This window comes from Bos indicus, chromosome 8 (genome assembly GCF_029378745.1).
Source record: "Bos indicus isolate NIAB-ARS_2022 breed Sahiwal x Tharparkar chromosome 8, NIAB-ARS_B.indTharparkar_mat_pri_1.0, whole genome shotgun sequence".
NCBI classification, from domain to species: domain Eukaryota; kingdom Metazoa; phylum Chordata; class Mammalia; order Artiodactyla; family Bovidae; genus Bos; species Bos indicus.
Window position 1 is genome coordinate 110,012,652 of NC_091767.1, and position 21,710 is coordinate 110,034,361.

General features: G+C 43.1%; 1 protein-coding gene across 1 annotated transcript in view; it reads right to left on the bottom strand.

The window, feature by feature from the left end:
- The window catches only part of MEGF9 (multiple EGF like domains 9), an 80,922-nt gene extending 59,836 nt beyond the window's left edge, over positions 1-21,086 (bottom strand). Inside the window, exon 1 of the mRNA XM_070795386.1 lies at positions 20,248-21,086. Within this exon, the coding sequence (XP_070651487.1) occupies positions 20,248-20,878 (631 nt within the window). The 5' untranslated portion in view covers positions 20,879-21,086. The remainder of the gene's footprint in view (positions 1-20,247) is intronic.
- Positions 21,087-21,710: the final 624 nt, after the last annotated feature.

Here is a 21,710-nt window from a genome sequence, read left to right on the forward strand (position 1 = left end):
GTTAGGAGATGCGGACGTCAGATTGAAGTTAAGTCATGGTCACCCAAGGCAATAAATGGATAAACAGAATCTTTGCCTGGGGTGGCTAAGACTATGGCCTCAAGATAAGGACTAAATGCAAAGTCCTAAAAGTAAAAGAAAGCAAACAGCTCGGTACTGGAAGCAGGACTGAGTCAGGTGCACCAAAAGAGTGAAAAAGAAAGAGAAGCACACCTAAGGGCGTGAATTTGTTACTTCATCCAGCAAATATTAATAGGCATTGACTTACTCTGTGCCAGACATAGCATTAAAGGCTGGGGATGCAGCAGTCAATAAAACAAACCAAAATTCATGCCCGTGTGGCCCTCACCTCTTAGCAGAGGGAGACATACAATAAGCAGCTTAAATATCGAGTATATTAGAAGGTAGCTAAATAGTAAGAAGGAAAAGCAGGGCAGGAAAGAAAAACGCAGCGGCTGTGCAGGAGGCGAGGAAGGGCTGTGCATGCGGGTGCTGGAGAGCCCCGTCTCCATGGGCTGGCCAACAGGAGCGCATGTATGTGCAGCAGCCTGCCTTCTGCCTGTTGTTTCCACATGCTCCGGGCAAGGATGGAGGCTGCAAAGGTTCAAAGCAATATTCTGTTGAATAATTAAATGAGTGAGTAAGTGAATGAATGTATATGACTAGAAGATGAAAAGGAAAATATCAAGAACATGAAAACAGACTCTGATGTTGTTAGAGAAACAACCCTTGGCAAAGCACATAATTTATTAATTCAATTATCAACAAAGTAGTTTTGAACCAGAAATGAGTAATGTAATTTCTAGATGCTAAAGACACAACGATGTGGAAAAAAGACACGGTTCCTGCTTTTATGCAGCTTAAGGTCTTACAGCAGAGACAAAAACAAAGCAGCGATACAGTATGAAAAGTGCTGAGGTGGAGCCACACCACCGCGGATGCGAAAGCATGGTATGTGTTTTCACAGGGAAAGACGCCTATGTAAGACTTCCCAGAGGAAGAAATCTAGACTGGACACGAGGAATGAGGTGTGGCCATGCTAAGAAAGGAAGACTATCCCGAATGGCAATGGGTAGCATGTGTAGTGACCAGGGGTAAAATAGGGCAGAGAACCAAGAAAAGTTCATCTTAGCTCTGACCCTGAATACGAAGCAGGTATAGTGATAGGTTCAGGGCTTTCTTGAGGGAACTGGGTAGCCATGGAAAGTTTTATACAAAAAAGCATGTCATGATCATACCTTCAGTTTAGAACTATAACTCTGACCATATGTAGAGAATGCATTGGGAAAGAATGAAGGCAAAGAGACCTTTTAGTAACCTGCTAAAATAAAATAATCCAGCTGACAGATAGCCAGAAAAGTCAATGCCAAGAGCATGTGCACGCTATTATAATCAGAGAAAATTTATCACTGCTTGGGCCAGATGGTATGTTCATGTTCTCAAAACCTATTTCTCTATTGCGGCAAAAAAAAAAATCACATGTGCCAATGAATTATCAATGTCTCTTACCCAGAAGGTAGGAAAACTGCATTGAATCCTAGACCCTAATAGAACAGGGCTATAAAAATGTGATCAGAGTTGTGCTTGGTAATAACCTTAAAGTCATAATGCTCTTCCCTAAGCGAGCACGTTCACGGCACACCCTGTCAGTATCCGATAACAATTTGCATCCTTTCCCTTCCCCATCTTTCCACCCATTTTAACAGCTTCTGAGACCTAGAGATTCATGCCTGACTGTATAAGTGACAAGCGCAGCTTTTCAGCTGAATAAACAAACAGACAATGAGGGCAATGTGGCAAACAAGGCTGCCCACTCAGATATTTTCCAAAGTAGGAGTTCATGCTGGGAATCCCTCAGCTGGAAAGCCCAGGGGAATAAACATTCCAGATCTATAACTGAACCAATATCAAAGACCTGTTTCATCAGCACGACCACTTCTGCTAATTGTTGAGTTGGCATTACGTAAAACTTCGGGGAAATTATGAGGTCCAAGGGCTTAAAAATTAAAGAATGGGGATTTAGAGGTTGGTACAATGGGCATTTTGTAATCAAAATTGGCACCACTCAAAATGGAAGTTATCTGTATGTCTGAGTAAATCCTAAAAGCCTAAGGTTTTGGATCACCTATGTAGCGGATGTAATATGTTTGACTTGAGCGATGCAGCATTTGGGCAGCTTCTCTGTCCTTTTTTCTCATTCAAAATGAGCAGGACATTCCTAACCAGGTCTGCTGAGACACCCAGGGTGCTAGTGAATGGAAAACAGACTCTTCAGTGACCAAGCAACCCATATCCTGGAATTTGAAAAGAACTTTTTATAATGAAATGTTCTTCTATCAATAGACCGTTTGCTTCAGTTGTTTTCATAGTTGCAACTGACCCTCTGCTGGAGACCAAAACCTCCCCTGTATTAGCCCTAAAGTCACTCCAACCAGCTAAAAGTTAGGCTAGGAGATAGGAGGGGGAAAGTACTTTAAAATTCTAAGGCGATAAAAGAAATTAGGTGATCAAAAGGAAGAATATCTTTGTTACAAAAATAATGTGGGCCACAGACATTTTAAAAGGAATATAAATAGGAAAGTTTCTTGAACTCAGCAAATCCTTATGAACTTCCCTGTGGTACAGTGGATGAGAATCCTCCTGCCAGTGCAGGGTACACAGGTTCTGCCCTTGGTCTGGGAAGATACCACAGGCCTCAGAGCAGCTAAGCCCGTGTGCCACGACTACTGACCCATGCCTAGAGCCTCTGCTCTGCAGCAAGAAGCCGCCACAGTGAGAAGCGCATGCTCCGCAGTGAAGAGGCGTCCTCGCCCACAGCAGCTAGAGAAAGCCCGGGTGCCCAACAAAGACCCAGCACAACCCAAAGTAAAATTTCTGTACCTTATTCTACCCAATTAAGGGAGTCCTTACACTGTTAGTTTTGAACTAACAGTTGGGCTATATGAGGTATTTAGCAATGTCAGAAATGATAACAAAAAATAACCAATTTTCATTACTACTCCCCCAGACTGATCAATCATGTCTCTAGGTTTAGCTCTAAAAAAGGAAAGGGGAATTCCCTGGCAGTCCAGGGGTTAGGACTGGTGCTTTCACCGCAGGGGCAACTAAGATCCCACAAGCCACGCGCTATGGCCAGAAAAAAGGAAGGATTCCTCTCCCCAGTCATAAAGAAAGCATTTTGATGATATTAAAAAATTGTTCATATTCTCATTTAGATACTTAAGAAAAATAGGAGAAGTTTTACATTTTAGAAATACTGTCTGAAATATTCATAGACAAAATGATGTGATTTTTAGGATTTGTTTCAAAATCAAATAGGAGAGGGGTAAATGGGCGGGGGTGTGGATGAGGCAGGACTGGCCTGGATGGCTCTCCAGGCGTGTGACATAGGTGTGAAAGAGGCCATTACACTGGTCTGTCATCTTTTATTTTCAAAATATTACATAATAAAAAAAGTTTAAAGTGTCTTTGTGCTACTTTCACAGGCATATTTTCATAGATGCTTGTGATACCAAGTCACTCACTGACCCCCTCTTGTTCAAGAGGTCAGATTTCAAACGTGCATGCTAGGCGAAAGCTCTTCACCAAGATTCATTTGAGTAAGGTAGATTGATTCAAACACAGTTTAGCAAAATTTCCTGAATGTTTGGAAAAATATGAGTTGCTATTCCAAAAACAATTTTAACAACTAACACGTAGGGAATTCTTTCCTTATGCTTCCACTGTTTTAACATTACCTCCTAACAGAACTCACAATTCTATGAAGCAGGCTGACAGACTGAGGGTAAGTGATAGAACCAGGATTTGAATCCAGACAATATGACTTTAAAGCCTGCATTTTTAACCCCTAATGGCTGGATCCTTTGAGGCTCACCTAGTTTGGGTAGTGTTGGAAAGAATTAAGAGAATATGGGAAGAAAACTACTTTCAGGCTTGAACATATATATGCATTGCTTTGTCAGAGAGGGCTTCCCACATGGCTCTGTGGTCAAGAATCCGCAATGCAAGAGATGCCAGAGACTCAGGTTCGATCCCCGGGTCCTGGAGAAGGAAATACCAACCCACTTCAGTATTCTCGCCTGGAGACTCCCACGCTCAGAGGAGCCTGACTGGCTGAAGTCTATGGGGTCACAAAGAATCTGACATGACCGAGTGACTCAGCAGGCATGCACATCTTGTCAGAGGAAGCTAAATATATGATGGGGGAAAAAGGAAAAACTCTGGAGCTAGGTAAACGGAATGCTGAATTATAGCTATTTGTCATTCATTATTACACAAATACCTCTCTTTGTAGAACTTTAATATTCCCATCAGAACAACAACAAAATGGCATGAAATATGTTAACTCACCTTATTGTGATAAATGTTTTACAACATAAATGTGCATCAAACCATCACATTCTGTACCTTAAACTTATATGATGTTACACATTAATTATATCTTAATAAATCTGGGGGGAAATCTCTCTCTTATCCTTGATTTCCTCATGCACACTTTTAAGGTTTGAGATAAGGATAGAAAATGAAAATTTAAGTAAAGGAATCTAACACCTAAGTCTGCTAAAGCACGTGTGTACAAGTCCATCCCTCCAGCAGACTGGAAACACCTAAGTCGTCCACCTCTCTGTGCTCAGCTCCGCAGTGCCTGGCACACAGGAAACCCCTGGGTTTGTTCAGTCTGACACCAGCTGCATGAAGAGGCCGAGCACCATTGCTGGCTCGTTTGTCGGGTCTCTAATTTTAGTCATCTAAGTCCGTGTGTTATACCAACAAGCAAAATAGGTTTCAAATGTTTGCTTAATAAGAGAGGATAGAAAGCCAATTCATGTCCCCCTCCTATTATTACATTATCTTAGCATTTAAACCCTTTAATCCAAAATTAATGCTGGGAAAGATTTAGAGAGGCAGTCAGTGGCCTCTAATTATCTTTGTTGGGGATCACTTTTAGGAGTATCCTGCAGTTTCCAGACTGACGCAAAACTCAAACCCCACCATGTCACTTCAGGGCTTACAGTTCCTCGTTGCTTTCAGAATCGGTTTCTGAGCACGACATACGAAGTACTGCCTGATTTGGCAAGCGCCGGCTGTTCCAGCCTCAGACCCCACCAGCCCTGTTCCAGCCGCACACGCGCTCCCCTCTCCTATGAGCCGCCCAGCACTCCACATCCCTCAACAGGCCTAGCACGTGCTTTCCTACTGCCACACTTTCTCCCTCCTGCACTTGGCTAATTCCTGTCTGTTCTCAAGACTCCGCTCAGAGAAGAGTTCCTCCAGAAAGGACACTGTCTTTCACGCCTCCCCCTTCAGGTCTGAGTGAGGAGTTCCCTCTTTGCTCCTGATGCATGTGCGTACCACTCTGGTGGAACTTATCCACCTGTAGTCTGATTTTCTGGATCAGGACAGAAAACAAACACATCTCACTTGTCTCTCTAGCATCTCTCCAGCCCAGCACTAGGTACACAGCAGGTAACCAACAATGATCTGATAAATGAATAAAAAAATTTAATTTTGTTGACACAGAAAGCCCAGTGTAAACTTATTGACAAAGCATACCCTTTTCTCTATTACTTAAATAAAAGTGAATGTAAAGTCTTAAGCTGAACCATCTAATGAAACATAGTTGAAAGGCCAGTTTTAACATGACGAGAACCCCCACCTAGGAAAAAAAAACACATGAAAAAGGATCTGAAATCTTGTCTGATTAACAATAGAAAAAGAGAGAGAGAGAGAGAGAAGGGAGAGAGCAAAGAGAAAGGAAGTAAAGAAAAGAAAGAGGAAGGTACCACTTCAGACTGATTAAGCAATAAGGAAATACAAAGTAACAGCTTGTGACACCTGTGGCTTTATTTCCTGAAGACTACTTAATCACTGGCTTTAAGCTGTTTATTTCTAAATGAGTGATCTATTATCAACCGAAAGAAATATAGCAAAGAGAAATGTTTACTTTCTCATCAATTGTTTAAAAAAGGACTATTGTTAACAAGAAAGATCATATGCTAAGAAAAAGAATTTTCCGAAACTAATTTTAAATAAAACATTTTTTTGGCTACAAATGTCTGGCATCCATTTCTAATTTCTCAATAGAAGTTTAATTCACAAGTGAAACAATGATAAAGGCACAGAAAAGCTTTTGTAGTAACTCTGTATCGTTATTTGTTACTGTGTCTGTTTCTGACAATCTTGCCTTTCACCTGTCCTACCAGCTGGAATGGCCCTTGGTTGGGTGTATGCTATCTGTCCTTACATACCATCCTGATTAATGTATATAATATTACTCATCTGACTCATAACAGGTATCTGCGTCTTCTTTTCTGGAAATGATCCACTGTACAGATCAAGAAAGCTAACAAAAAAATGAAAGTGAAATGAAAATAAACAGGCATAGTAATAGGTGAGGATGTGCTTTGATCTTTCAAATAAAATACATATTTCCTACTACAAAAAAGAATCAAGAGGAACACCAAAGAGGATGGGAAACAGGTCTACGGTATGCACAGAAAAACAATGACTATAAATCAGGAAAGAGTGACGATGGCAGGGGCAAAAAGCTGCATTAAAACTAACAGGCATTATGGGAAGTTCCCTGGGGGATCCATGGGTTAGGACGCTGTGCTTCCTCTGCAGGAGGGCCAGGGTGTGATCCCCGGTCGGGGACTAAGATCCTGCCTGCAACGCTGTGGCCAAACAAACAAACAAAAACTAGCACGGGTTGGGAGGATAAACTAGAGCACACCCTGCTTTTAGCACATTGTTTTGCCCTAACAGAAAGCACTTCCAAAAAAAGAGGGATCTGGGTTTGAATTCCAGCTCACTAGTACTTCCGAGCTATGTGACTATTGAGCAAACAACTTAACCTCATCTCAGACTCAGGCTCTTTGTAAAATGGGGTATTACTACTAAATTGGAATTGAAAGGATCAGCAGTAGAGTTAAAATGATTATAAGTAGTATTCCAATAAGTAAATAGGTATTCAAAATATAAAAATGAAATGAACAGCAAATATTTAGAAGGTTGACCCCATTACTTCACGGCAAAAAAAAAAAGAAATGGCGGAAGTAGTGACAGATCTCCTCTTCTTGGGCTCTAAGATCACTGCGGACGGTGACTGCAGCCATGAAACCAGAGGACGAGTGCTTCTTGGCAGGAAAGCTGTGACAGACCCAGACAGCATGCTGAAAAGCAGAGACATTACTCTGCTGACACAGGTACGTATAGTCAAGGCTATGGTCTTCCCAGCGGTCACATCCAAGGGTTTTATGACAGTGTCATTTCCAGAAATAAAGAATTTTTATTTAGGAATATTCATTTATTCTTTAAGTATTTTCTCAGGTTTCAACATATGTTAGGAATGAATCTAGGTGCTGGGGAGACAGTGGTTTAAAAAAAAGAGAGACAGAGAGACAAAGACAAAAATCCCTGCCCTTCTGGAACTTACATTCTAGCGGTGCTGGGCAAGGAGGATTTATGCCTTAATTCAGCTCAACTATTTATTGAGTACTTACTATGTACTGAATGCTGAACACTATCTCAGGGATGTCTTAGAGAGTACAAACATCACTAAGACATAGCCATTAAAGAATAAGGTATGCTGCTGCTGCTGCTGCTAAGTCGCTTCAGTCAGGTCTGACTCTGTGCGACCCCATGGACGGCAGCCCACAAGGCTCCCCCATCCCTGGGATTCTCCAGGCAAGAACACTGGAGTGGGTTGCCATTTCCTTCTCCAAGGCATGAAAGTGAAAAGTGAAAGTGAAATCGCTGAGTCTTGTCCAACTCTTAGCAACCCCATGGACTGCGGCCCACCAGGCTCCTCCATCCATGGGATTTTCCACACAAGAGTACTGGAGTGGGGTGCCATATAGAGGAATCAATTACATGAACAAGTAATACTTAAACTAAGAATCCTTAAAAAGCAAGTAATCAAAAAAAATATGTACAGTAATATTAGAATATATAAGGTAAAACAGTATAGGAGGTTGCATGTTTCTCAAGGACAAGTAAGTTTATTAGGTGAAAAAAGGGATGTGGCGGACCTCTGTCTTCTTTTGGGGGTGGGGGGGGCAGCCTAGTATCATAGTATAGTGAAGTCGTAGTGAAATTGCTCAGTCGTGTCTGACTCTTTGCGACCCCATAGACTGTAGCCCGCCAGGCTCCTCCGTCCATGGGATTCTCCAGGCAAGAATACTGGAGTGGGTTGCCATTTCCTTCTCCAGGGGATCTTCCCAACCCAGGGATCGAACCCAGGTCTCCCGCATTACAGGCAGACGCTTTAATCTCTGAGCTACCAGGGAAGCCTGTATCATAGAATAATTGCTACTAATTCCTTCCTATTTGGGGGAATTCTCCAATTTCCAATTTTTAAGGCTTGCTATTCCACCACAAAGGTTCTCAATGCCAGATTATTGTTTTCCCTAGGTATTATCTCTAGCTCCATGTCTTGAATTTGGTTCCCCTGGAGATTCTGTGAACTCTTTACTAATCGTTTAGTAAAGTCCGTTTCTGACTAAATCAACGAGCATTTGCTTCTATTTTAAGGCCTGTATTCAAACTGAAGAGAAGGGCCATTCCAGGCTGAGGGAACAGCAGAAGCAAAGTAACAAGAGGCCAGTTAGCTTAGTGATTAAGAGAGGAGGCGTTGAGGCTACACAGATCTAAATTTAAATCAAGGTTCTACATTTACTAGCTGTGAGGCCTTGTTCAATGGATTTCAACTCTCAAAGCCGCCACTCTTGCTTAGTAAAATGGAGATAATTAGGCAAGGTCATTATAATTCATTTAAAGCTCTTTAGCAACTGACACAGAGGAAAACCTCCAAAGATGACTGTCTTATTAGTAATAATGATGACGACAATAAGCATGGCATTTGGGGGGAAACAGAAGCAACTCGAATCTGTTGGAGTTTAAAGCACAAGGTGAAGGGTGGTAGGAAATGAGGACAGACACAGACTATAGAGAAGTTTTAAGACGTATTAGGAAACCTAAGCTTTAATGGTCACTCATGGCGAATACAGAGGAGAATTATACTGACGTATACATGTCATCTCAGAGAAGGCGATGGCACCCCACTCCAGTACTCTTGCCTGGAAAATCCCATGGATGAAGGAGCCTGGGAGGCTGCAGTCCATGCGGTCGCTAAGAGTCGGGCACGACTGAGCGACTTCACTTTCACTTTTCACTTTCATGCATTGGAGAAGGAAATGGCAACCCACTCCAGTGTTCTTGCCTGGAGAATCCCAGGGATGGGGGCGCCTAGTGGGCTGCCGTCTATGGGGTCGCAGACAGTTGGACACGACTGAAGCGACTTAGCAGCAGCTGCAGCATACATGTCATCTTAAATTACTAACCAGAAGACTGATATGACCAGGTTTTGCACTGTCTACCTATTCGCCACAACTATAGTTACATAGTTCGACTTGACCACAGTGTAACACTTGAGCACTCGCAGGAGGTAATAATATACATAATTACTGTTGAGTAATACTGTACAAACTGAAGCTATTTCTTTTTTGGGGGGGGGAGATGCATATTTTTTTAATTGGCAGATAACTGCTTTACAGTGTGGTGTTGGTCTCTGGCATAGGACAACATGAATCAGCTTTACGCACACACGTCCCCACCCTCCTGAGCCGCCCCCCACCTCCCCGCCCCACCGCGCTGGGCAGTCACAGAGCGCCAGACCGAGTTCGGGTGCCACACGGCAGATGCCCACTGGCTGGCTCTTTTACGCACGGCGCTGCATGTGTGTCATGCCGCTCTCTCGGTGCAGCCCACCCTTTCCTTCCCCACTGTGTCCACGTGTCCCTTCTCTACATCCGTGTCTCCATTCCTGCTCTGCAGATGGGTGCAGCTGTACCATTTTTCTATATCCCACATGTATATACATGTATGCATTACTATGCATATTGGTCTTTCTAGATCCCACATACATATACACGTATGCATTACTGTGCATATTGGTTTTTCTGTTTCCCACTTATGAAGCTATTTGCTTCCAAATCAAATCCTCCAACACTCTGTATATCATCCATCAGTATATTTGCAACTGGTTCAGAAATGGCTGGTTCTGACTTGAAATAATAGCTTCTCCTTGTCTCATCTGAGAGACAACCCTCCAGTGAGGAGGGAAGTTTATAAAATGGGATGGGGAAATGCACCCTCGGCTGACTGCAGATGTCACAAGTCTGAGATTCTCCCATGACTTTCACATCGTCAAACATCACCTGCTACTTTCTGCAACACATTGTTTGGCATCAGCATCTTGATCGAGAGTCCATACGAAGTTGAAGATGAAAGGTTTCATTGTCAAGTTGACAACAATCAATACTATCATTTGCAGTGTGTGGTATGTCTTGCCAAATGCTAATAAGCAATACATTGTCTCTGTCCTAATCCTTCTGGCGCTGAGAAGACCATCTCATAGCTACTGTTGAGTTCTGCTTTACATCCACATTGAGTCTGCCCACTTCCTTTCATCTGATTCCTACCATCATCCCCTCTGCCGCCTCCACTCCACACCCGTATCTACCTCTGAGAAACACTCTTTGATCTAATTTTGATTTTCACAGCAGTTCCTGCAATCAAACCTGAATCGAACTGTGTAATTCAGAACAAGTGCTGAGGAGGGCCATGCATGGGCTTGCTGGGGAGGAGGCTAGGGAGGTGACAAAAATGGAACCCAAAGTGTGCTCTGCAACCACGGGACGCTTTATTTCGTCTTCTGCTTCTCCCATCTGCTTTGGCACTGCAGCACAGTTTAGTCAAAAGGGAAAGAAAAAAACAGACTTTTAAGTCAGACAAAGCTGGGTTTGAATTCTAGGTCAACACTCAAGAACCCCATTAGGTTGGTACTATCATACTCATCTTACAGACGATGGTCTAGAAGCCAGTGGTAAAGACGTGACGTGCACTGTATCTGTGCACACAACAGGCTTCCTTTTACAGTTAGAGAAACTAAGGCACAGACCCATTTACGAAAAACAAAAAAGAAAACGTGCTCGGGAACTTACAGAGTGCGTGGAAAGGAAGACGAATGAGCTCTTCTGACTGCTGCTCCCCTGATTAGCTGGACCATCCAGCCCTGCCTCTGTGGACAAGTTGAAGCAACAAACTAACTTAAAAAGTAAAACCAGTTGAACAGGATGGGTTTGCAGGCAACACACCACCAATCCAGTATAATAATACCCAACAGCCAGTTTGCTTTGTGGTTTTGGTACACTCTATAACTATTCATTAACCCACACAACATCAAGGGATGGTGGGCCTAACCTGTTACAGCAGTTCATATAGAACGGGTAACTCAAAAAACACTGTAGACTTATAAGGAATATGAAGTCACATGAGAAATCTACAGCAAAAAAAAAAAAAGATGCCCAATGCCTTCCTCTAATCAATCCTCAATACAGATGCAAAACTGAGGAAGCATCTTGGAATATGAAGCAGTCCATCTTGCCCCTCATTGTTACCTTTAATAACCCTTCCCAAACTGCCATCTCATCTCTACACACAATGGATAGGACTGAAGAGAATGGAGAAGCTACTCAGTTCACGCAGTTTCCTTCAGAGAAGACAACTTTCCCTAGGACGTTTAAAGGAGTTTCACTTTCAAAGACCATTTCCAAAAAGGAACTAGAGGGACTAGAGAACGCGCTACTCTCCTTGTGATTGACTCCTAACCTCTTCTGTTTGCTCACATACATCAAATAAAACTACAGATTTTTAAAATAAAAATTTAATACGATCCTTGGTAATATGTCAGTTTCTAAGCATGCAAGACTGAAACAAAAATTTCCAAAATCAGTTATCTAAAGAGTCTAAAATTTACTAAAGAAAGGTTATTGAACATTCTCCAGCCAGGCTGAAAACATACCTACCCCTGATCATTTGCCCTGTGACTGGGCAGGATACATTCCTTTTTCCAACTGAATAAATTTCCCCTTTCCTCAGTGCTGTCTCCCTGGCAAGGATATCATATAGAACAGCTGTTGTATTACCAGTATAAAAGCAACCCCATCTGATCTGACTGAAAAACATATGCACAGACTGAAACCAAACTTTTGGGAGCTCTGTATCTCTAGAGGAAGAGATAACCGAAGAGCTTCCACTGGTAAAGGCTGTGGACAATGTCATGAATTCAAATTCTGCACAATTTAAACAAGAGCTATTTCCATAAGCTGCTTTAATTAATTTTAAGTTTGTGCTTTAAATTCCCTAGACAGAGTGAAATGGATAAAGAATCAGCTGTTTTCAGACTTTGTTAAGATTTCAGTTAAACTTTCCCTGAAGGTACCAGACCTTGGCTGTGTCATCACGACCTTGACTTGGCAGGTGTCAGGAGCAGCTTCCTTTTTTGGGTACCGTCTTCAGCAGTCTCCTTTCTTCAGAACCACAACTCACTGAGGCCAAGTAAACGTCTGAGGTAGACCAAAGCTGATGAATCCATCACAGAAATTACAATTAAGCGGCCCAGGGTAACATCGCTTGACTTGATCACATATAACTGAAGGCTCATCAAGTGTATCATAACTTTTTACTCATTTTTTATATTTTATTCATTTATTTTTATTACTATAAAACTGGGTACACTGATTTAAAAAAAAAAAAAACTTGGAAAATCCAGAAGAATACAAAGAAATGAAAACGACCCATACTCGCATTACTTAGCTTCCGCCACCTAATTATTTTGGTATATTTCCCTCCTCCTATGTATACTGCTTTTAGCATAATGTAAGCATTTTAATAGATGCATAATGGTTTGGAGATTACCATAACTTATTTATTATAGATGGGGTCGCAAAGAGTCGGACACGACTGAGCGACTGATCTGATCTGATTTATTATAGAATTTTAGAGTAGGAAAATTCCTATTTCAAAAATCTCTACTGAAAAAACAAATCCAATGTATAAATCAGATGAGAGAGAAGCTGATTAATTAATTCTGTCATTCAAAAAAATCAAACATTTGTTTCTCAACCAAATTAAATCATTTACATTGCTATTTAGCCCAAATCCATCTACCTAACAAAAACAACTCATATTACTCATAAACAAAAAAAGAAATCTGCTACTTATTTAAAGTACTGGAATTCTGTGGGTTTTTTTTTTTGGAGGCAGATAACGTCTGCTATGATAATTGTTTTTTCTGTATTATTCCTCAGGAGAAGCGGGGGGAAAGCTGGGCAATAAAGAAGATACAGAACAAAAATAAAATCTCTTCCTTCATTTTTCTAAAAAAGAAAGAATTAATACCATATCCTGAATATTGTATGAACTATGACATTTTCTTACAAGTGGGCTTAATAATCTAAGTTAAACAGACTTTAAAAGCAGATCCATAGGAAACAAGTCAAAGTCACAGAGAAAGACAGGTTTTGTTCTGAGTGCAAAGTGTTCAGCCCTGTGCACCCTGTTACCAGGACATCTTCAAGGACCTTTTGTTCCCCGGCAAAGACTTCTTAGAAGAATTAGGCTTTGAGGAGGCACTGAAGGAGGACAAAGCGGGAATCTGTTAAGTAGAGACGATAATTTGGTTCCTTAAAGAACATGAAAGAATGGATGGGTCCAAGAAGAAGAGACAAGAGAAAGTGGGACATACAGAGGAGTTTCAAGTGAAAAAAAAAATGAGCAAGGAGAACAGAGGAAAGATTTTATCCTAGTGAAGAAAAAGTAACAGGAAAAGATTTTTCTGACAATAATATTTATTGTGGAACAGTGGCATCACTAGAGGGTATTTTGACACATATTTATCACATGTACTTGAATAGATACAGGTAAAAAGATTTGAGTAAACCTTTACTGTGATTCAAACACATATGTATCCAGACATACTTTTTATCTTTTTCATGACAATTAAAAAAAAAAAAATCTCCCCTCAAAGTTACTAATGCAGTTAGGGTAGTTGTTTCTAGTGAAAAGCAGATAAAGCAAAACACATACTTGAGAAAAAGGCTAAGTGACTACAGAAGAGATACCTGAAACATAATCTCAACATTATTATTAAGGATGTTTATATTATATCTAAAGAAAACACACAAAAATAAAGATCAAAGCAAAAAGCATGAATTGAAGCTATTTTTAACTAAAACTATCATCTAACAGTCTTTCTCCCAAACAAGATCTTACACTTCTATTCTCCTCTGATCTATTAAGTGCCCTAGAGCAGTAATCACTCTACCCATAATTTACCCATCAGTAAAAACAGTACCATGATATTTTTCTTCCATTCTGTTTATAAGGGTGCCAAGATGTCTGGAAGTTAATATATACATGTTTAGAAATTCTGAGATGAAAAGTAATGCTCACTTCAATTTTATGAGTCTTTAGAAAAAATCAAGATAAAAAGACATAATCAGATTATTTCAGTGTGTAAATTTTCAACTAGCCAGAAGGCTTCCTGGAGACAGAATTCAGTAGATTTGAAACTAATGCTCTGGAGTTTAACTATGCTGTTCCAGAAACTAATCACACTAAGGAATTTCTGCAGAAATCTAGGCATTTGGGTCAGGAATAAGACATAGTAAACTTCAGAAGTCCCTGGGCCTAGCCCTAAAGACTACAGGCAATCCTCTCTGTCACAGACAATATTAGAACCTAATCAAAGGAAGAACTGGAGCTCTAACTGTAAAACATTGTAAAACAGAAGATTTGAGGTGAATAAATAGCACATAAGAGAATGAAGAAAATCTTTCAGACTAGTATTCGAGGACAAATGTTTTTAGCAAAATAGTTTCCTTCTCTCATCCGCTATGTAACTCTTTCTTTAAATGCCAACAGTATGGACTCTGGAACCAGAAAGGCTGGGTTTGAATGCAGACTCCCTCACAGCTGGGCTTCTCTGAGCCTCAGTTTCCTTATCTATAAAATGAAGATAATAACAACACCTAACTCGATTACACCTGAGTCTTGTGAGGACTGAGTAGAGTAATATATGCAAGGCTCTTAAAACAGCATTGCAGCGTAGGGAGCACCACGTGTCGTGTAAGCGCTATTTCAGTGGTCCACAGTCACTCAGAGCTGATGCAAATACCAGAAGATCCAAAAAACCGAAGGTTTTTCTGTTATTCATTTGGCAGCAAAACCTGACCTGAACAAACACAAGGTTATTTATAGCCTTTTTAAAAACCCATTCAGTGTGAATATACACACATTTTTGCTACAAATACCTTCATGTGTTTGATTACACAGGATGCTGTCCTAGACTTCACTGGGATGTACTTATTAACTTCCTAAAAATCAGAAAAATTCTAAATTCTGAAACACACCCAGCCCCACAGGTTTTCAATAAAAGTTTATGAACAGACATTATCTTTGAAGTCTGAACAATTTCTGTGTCCTTAAAATGAATGGTATCTTCTTGAATAACCATAAGCAAATTAACACCCTGAACTTAGCTGTACAGAATTTTAGGATGAAGAAAACATTTCCCAGTACAGACAGGAGGGCCCTGATTTCCAGAATGTTCCTTTCAAATAAAATCCATTCATAATATTTTATTTACACGCCACAGTAGTCAGAGCTTTCAAACTCTAAGGTTTGCTTGGGGGGAAAAAAAAAAGTCTCATCTCTTAACTTAGATCACAAATAAATGATTAAGGCTCCTTGGGGGGGCAGTCATGTGCCCTGAATCATGGGTACCAAATCATCGCCGAACTGTAGAGCTGGAAGAGACCCTCAAGAACTAATCTAAACCACGATCTCTCCCCTTCCAAACTGTTTTATCATCCCTAAATGTACTCTCTCCTGTGAGGTAAGAAGGCCTGCCCTAACGTGTCCTTAGACTCTGTGCACAGGAACACCCTGCAGGTGAGCGTGAAGAGACTAGGTGGGGTACGCTGACAGACCGCAGGCCCAAAGTGATGGCTTGAACCTAACACAGTACATTTTACATGCTTGGCAACTGTCTCAGTTTATACTTTAGAGGATAACAAAGAGTTTTTAAGTCCAGACTGAAGAAAGACTCGTCTAGTATGTGTTTAAAAAAATAAGACTTAAGTATCTTAATGGACTCAATGAGTCAACAACGTAGTGTGGCTGCCAGAAAAGCTCCTGTGATCGGGAGCTAAGTGCATCCACAGTAGTACAGCATCCAGAAAGAATGAGGCAACTGCCCTCTCTACCACGAGCGGGCCAGAGCACAACCGGGGGTGATGTGTTCAGCTCTGTGCTCCACACTCCGGGAGAGACACAGAAAAACTGAAAAATTCCCTAAGAGGGGCAACCAGCAGAGTCTAAGGGAATCTGAAACCATTTCACATAAAGAACAGTTGAGGGAGCTGAAGTTATTTAGTCCAGACTCCGAGGGAACACGATCACTGCCCACAGATCCCTGAACTGTCAGGGTACAGAGAGAGCTGACTTGTTCTGCGTGGCCCCGAAAGGGCAGAGTCAGAACCAGCTGGTGTTAACCACAAAGAGAAATATTTCGGCTAAGTCCATGGAAGCATTTCTTGCAATGTAGAGCCACGTTAGGAGGTACTGGCTTCTAAAGTCCTATCTAGCCCTGAAGGTCCATAATTTTAAAAATCAAACATTTATCATCACTTCAGCCTCTTACTATCGATAACTGTTATACTCTAGTATCACAGCCTCCCGTTCACCCTTCGTAAAATGTCCTACCCAGCCAACCAATCAGTCAAATGTTTTGCCAGGACCGTGGGAGGAAAATGCTTGCTTGCTGGGCAATTAGTTTCAGTTTGCAGATCAGTGTCCCTGTAAACAAAAGAGGGCCCTTACTGAGGGGTAGGCAAGAGCTCTCAACTAGATCTTCATGGAAGAAATTCTTATTAATTCAAAGAGCAGCCAGAAGACCCATCTAGACACATAATATATTATCAATGGTGTTCAGTTTTATATGAACATTAAAATAAAACACCCTGTACTCATCTTCCCAAAAGCCAGAGAATCCAATTTTGCCAACCTCACTAGGTCTTTCAAATTCAGTTAGTACCAGATCTTTCAAATCTCTTTCCTCTGTCAAGGAGATGTATTTACTGTTTCAAGTAGACTAGAGCCCATGTTCAGATAGAAAGACCATACTCAATCACATTACTGTAAAGCTAAAGTTGCGCAGTAAAGCAGTAAGCCCCCAAAGGCAGTCAGCTGCTGAGAACTAGACAGAGGCGGTCCGTGGTGACTTCACAGAAAACCACACGCGACAGAAAATCTACAGCACAGCAGAGCTACCAAACTCGAGCATCTTAAAATTTCTGTTGCCCGAAGACCATCATAGACATAGGTATATGGTAGTCCATGGAAGTTACTAAAGGCCTGGAACAGTTTCAATGGCAAATATTACTCAATCCAGCTTTGCTTTACTTACAATCGATTTGGAGTCTACAAAACTCCAGACGAGGTATTAGAGAATATAATACGATGGACTAATAATATAATATGATGGATTAAACAAGAACACATTCTTCTCTGTGCTTTTTAAAGTGAAGCCAAGAAGCAATCTAAGTATCCATAAACAAGAGATTGGTTAAATAGATTATGATATATTCTTATGATGAAAAATACAACTGCTGAAAAGAATAAGGTACTCTTTAGGTACTGACATGAAAAAAAAAGACCATGATACACAGTTAAGTGGATATAGCAAGTTGCAAAACTCTATGGCTTGCAGTATATACACATAATTAATATATTTAATATATATAATTTATATAGTATTTCATCTTGAGCTTTTAAAAACTATTTTTAATAATCCTGTGTTTAGGGACTTCCCTAGTGGTCCAGTGGCTAAGACTCTGCGCTCCCAATGCAGGGGCCATGGGTTCGATCCCTGGTGAGGGAACGCATCCTGCACGCCACAACTTGCCTCTGAGAAAAGATCAAACTGCTAATAGTAGTAACATTTAAGGACTGACTGGAACTGGAAAGTAGTAGAGTGGGTGGGGGGGACTTTCACTCTTTACTTGTGGACTTTTGGTTCTTGGTAATTTTGCAGGTAAAGGTTATCTTTGTGGACAAATGCTATGAGTTCCCCATATGAGGAGCCTGGAATAAGCAAATTCACAGAGACAGGAAGTAGAATGGTGGTTGCTAGGAATAAGGTGGATGGCCGGCCATTGAGGAGTTATTGTTTACCGGATACAGTTTCAGTTGGGGAAAATAAAAAAAGAGTCCTGAAGATGGATGGTAGTGATGGTTATACAATTTGAATGTGCTTAATGCCACTAAACTGTACACCTAAAAATGGTTAAAATGGTAAATTTTATGTTATGTATATTTTATCACAAAGAAAAAGCAACATAAAAGGAAAAAAGTTTACCTTTGTGATTTAAAAATAACAATGCAAAAATTATTAAGGTAAAATAACATCAATTACACAGACTTATGATATACTAACCTTTCAAAAGAAGGAATCTTCCTAAATAAACACTACTGTGTGCTTCAAACTTTGGAAAATCTAATTTATCCTTTTCTATTACATTTTACCTGGAGGAGGAAATGGCAATTCACTCCAGTATTCTCGCCTGAAAAAATCCCATGAACAGAGGAGCCTGGCAAGCTACTGCCCATAACGTCGCAAGGAGTCAGACATGACTGACCACACATACTACCATTACATTTTACTAAAACAAATAAAAATCATCACAAGTCTCTATTAGGTTTCTCAAATGCTTTCTGTCCCATTAAAAAAACAAAAACAAAAAAAACTATCATACTGATAGCTAACATACATACTGAGCTAATTCACTCTGCACCCAGAACTATTGTTCTAAGTGCTATAAATGCACTAACTTAGTTAATTTTCACAGGATTTCACAGCAAATTTCATAGGATTCACAGCAATCCTATGAGCTAAACACTATTATTATCTTCATTTCTCAGATGAAGAGAGGTTAATTGACCTGCCCAAATTACACAGTTAATAAAAGGCAGCAGAGATAGGATTCAAACTAAGAATGGAATCGAGTCCATACACTCAAATACTACGATTCCCGCCTCTCAGTATCATGTTGGTCTCTCCATAGGGAGGCCAAAAGAGGTTACAGTCAAAATCCAGCTAGATAGCACACTCCTTGAAGCTGGAAGAAATACCAACTTGGCTTTTTATGGGTGAATAATCTGCATTCCTACTTATGTCAATGCCAAGCTCCAACCCAAGACTGGACTGTATTAAGACTCATAATCATGTGGGAAAACTCTACAAATTCAATTATAGTCCAAAGTCCATACCTGACCCCACAGTAAATCACTGAGCCTAAGAATTAGGTCAGAGATCCATTAATATAAATCCAGCTAAAGGCAAAATGGTTTGGACAAATCAAACCCCAACTCAAAGCAAAGGAATTCAGAAACTCTTGTCTAACATCTTGACAAGACAGGTTTTATTTGTTTAGTTCCAGGCCCACTTTAGATCTCAAGAGGAAAAAGAACAGAAGTTGTCTCTAACTTTGCTTGAAGACTTTCAATCAGCAGGAAGAAGAGCTTTATTTTTTACCAGGACTCAGATAGAAATTGGCTTTTATCAACATCAGCAAAACTGAACATCCCCCTTAAGGAGGAAAAAATGGGCCTCCCTGCTTAAATTGTGTATTTGCCCAAACATACTGACTTGTAATTGAGGAAGGAAAAAACAAAACAAAAAAAAAAAAACGGTGCAAGGAAGGGATTTAACCTAATTTATAAATGTGCTCAGCCTAGATATACACCTGTCCCAAATGACTACTGAATCCATTCATTTGCAGGGAAAACATGGATTACAATTTCTTTTTTCTTTTGGCCTCAAGTGGTCTGTACTACTGTTTGTAAACAAAATCCTCTCAATATCTTTTCCACCTGTCACATGCACGTCTGATATTTACATGAACAAGGAAAGTGGAGCCTTAGGAGGAATCCCTTCAATTTCTGATCTATTGGTCGCAGGAGGTACTGTGCTGGTTTCCAAACTTCCCCAGATCACCCAGGCGGAGGGGCACGGTGAGCGAACCGAACCCAAAAGTTTGCGCCCATCCAGCGCGTCTGACAAAGGCAAAGACAGCGCTGTTTGGAAGGAGGTGCGATGCTATCCACGCAGCAGTCGCTCCCCTCCCAAGGAAGTACAGCCCAAGTGGGGGACAAAAGGCTTTCCAGATTGGGGACTGGGGAGGGGGGTGGGGCAGGCTATCTAGAGCTTGGACCTCCCCTTGAAGTCGAAATCTGGGGAACCTTTGGGGGCCAGAAATGCTCCATTCCAGCCAAGAAGCCCAACGCTAGAAGGACGGGCAGCCGCGGGGAGGGTCCGGCGGCCGAGGAGGCGCTGGGACTCACCTGGGGGAGGCGGAGAGGGGGCTTCGGTGGCAGGTGGGGTGGGCGGGACGCTGCTGCTGCTGCTGCCGCCGCCGCCGCCGCCGCCGGGGAGAGCCGAGGTCGGGTTCGGGGGAGCGGTGGGCGCCCGCACCGTGGTCGCTACAGGGGTGGTCGGCGCCGGGCCAGTGGTCGTCGAGAGGGTGGTCGGCGCGGGTCTGGTTGTCACCCAAGGGGTAGTCGGAGTACGTTCCACCGCAGGAGGTGTGACTCGCGAGGGAACGAGCGGTGCCTGAGAGGTGGTCCGCGCGGGCCCGGCGGCGGTGGTCGGAGCCGGCCCGGCGGTGGTCGGAGGAGGGGTGGTCTCCGGGGGCTGGGCTGAGGAAGACGCAGCCTGGGGTCGGTGGAGGGTGGCGCGCGGGGATCCGGTCCTCGGGGCCTGGGCTGTGGGAGCCGTGGCCTTAGAGAAAGGGTGGCTGGGCTCGTCCCCCAGCCGGGGGCCCGGCGACGCGTCCACCTGCCCCGCGGCCCCGCCGCCACCGGTGACATTCCCCGCCGAGGTGGCTGAGGCGGCGGCGGCGGCGGCGGCGCACAACAGGGCGAGGCCGCCCAGGCTCGGCAGGCTCCTCATGGCGCGCTCGGCTTCGCCATTCATTCATTCAGTCAGTCAGCCGGTCGGTCAGTCATCTCCTCGCTGCACTCGGACCAGGGAAGCCGCCGCAGCCGCCGCCGCCACCGGGCGCACCATCGCCACCTCCCTCTGACAGGCGGCCGGCCCCGCGGGCGGGCCCCGGAGCGGAGGGAGCGACCGGGCCGAGCGCGGACGGCCCGCCCTCCCTGATTGGCAGCTTGGCCAGGCCTATGGGAGGCCACGCCGCCTCACGTGACCTGCCCGCTTCCCGGCCTCTTTGTGGCCCCACGAGCCAATCAGAGGGCGCTGAGGAGAGGGGGCGGTACTAAGGTGGGAGGTGGGTGGAGCGAGCGCCGCTCCAGCCGGTCAGACTAGCGGCAGCCCCGGCTTTGTCTGCCCTAGAAGCGGGGCGCGGGCCCCGGGCCCCGGGCGCCGGGGAGCAGACAAAGGACGCGCCCGGCGAGGCGGACGCCGGGCCAAGTCGTCTGCTCCACTGGGCGGCGAGCGCGACCCCGGGACGGGGACTCGGCTCTTGGGAGCTTCCCCGCTCTCTTAAACAATGGGGCGCCAGCGCCTCTCCCGGGCTCGGGTGGGGACGGAGCTGGAACCCCCGCGATAGGCCAGGGTGGCTGCAGCGAGGATGTAGAGCGCAGCACCTCCTCTGCTGCCCTAGAGCGCACGGCCTCAGCCCTGCCCTGCGAGGTCTTCGCTGCATTCCCATTTCAGAGATTGGGAAACTGAGGCCCTTGTTGAGGACCTTACTGAGCCAAGACCCACGCCCTCACCAGGCACCTGCTTTGGGCCAGGCGCTGTACCTGGCAGGACGGGGGTTCTAGAGACCGTCTGTGTGAGGGTG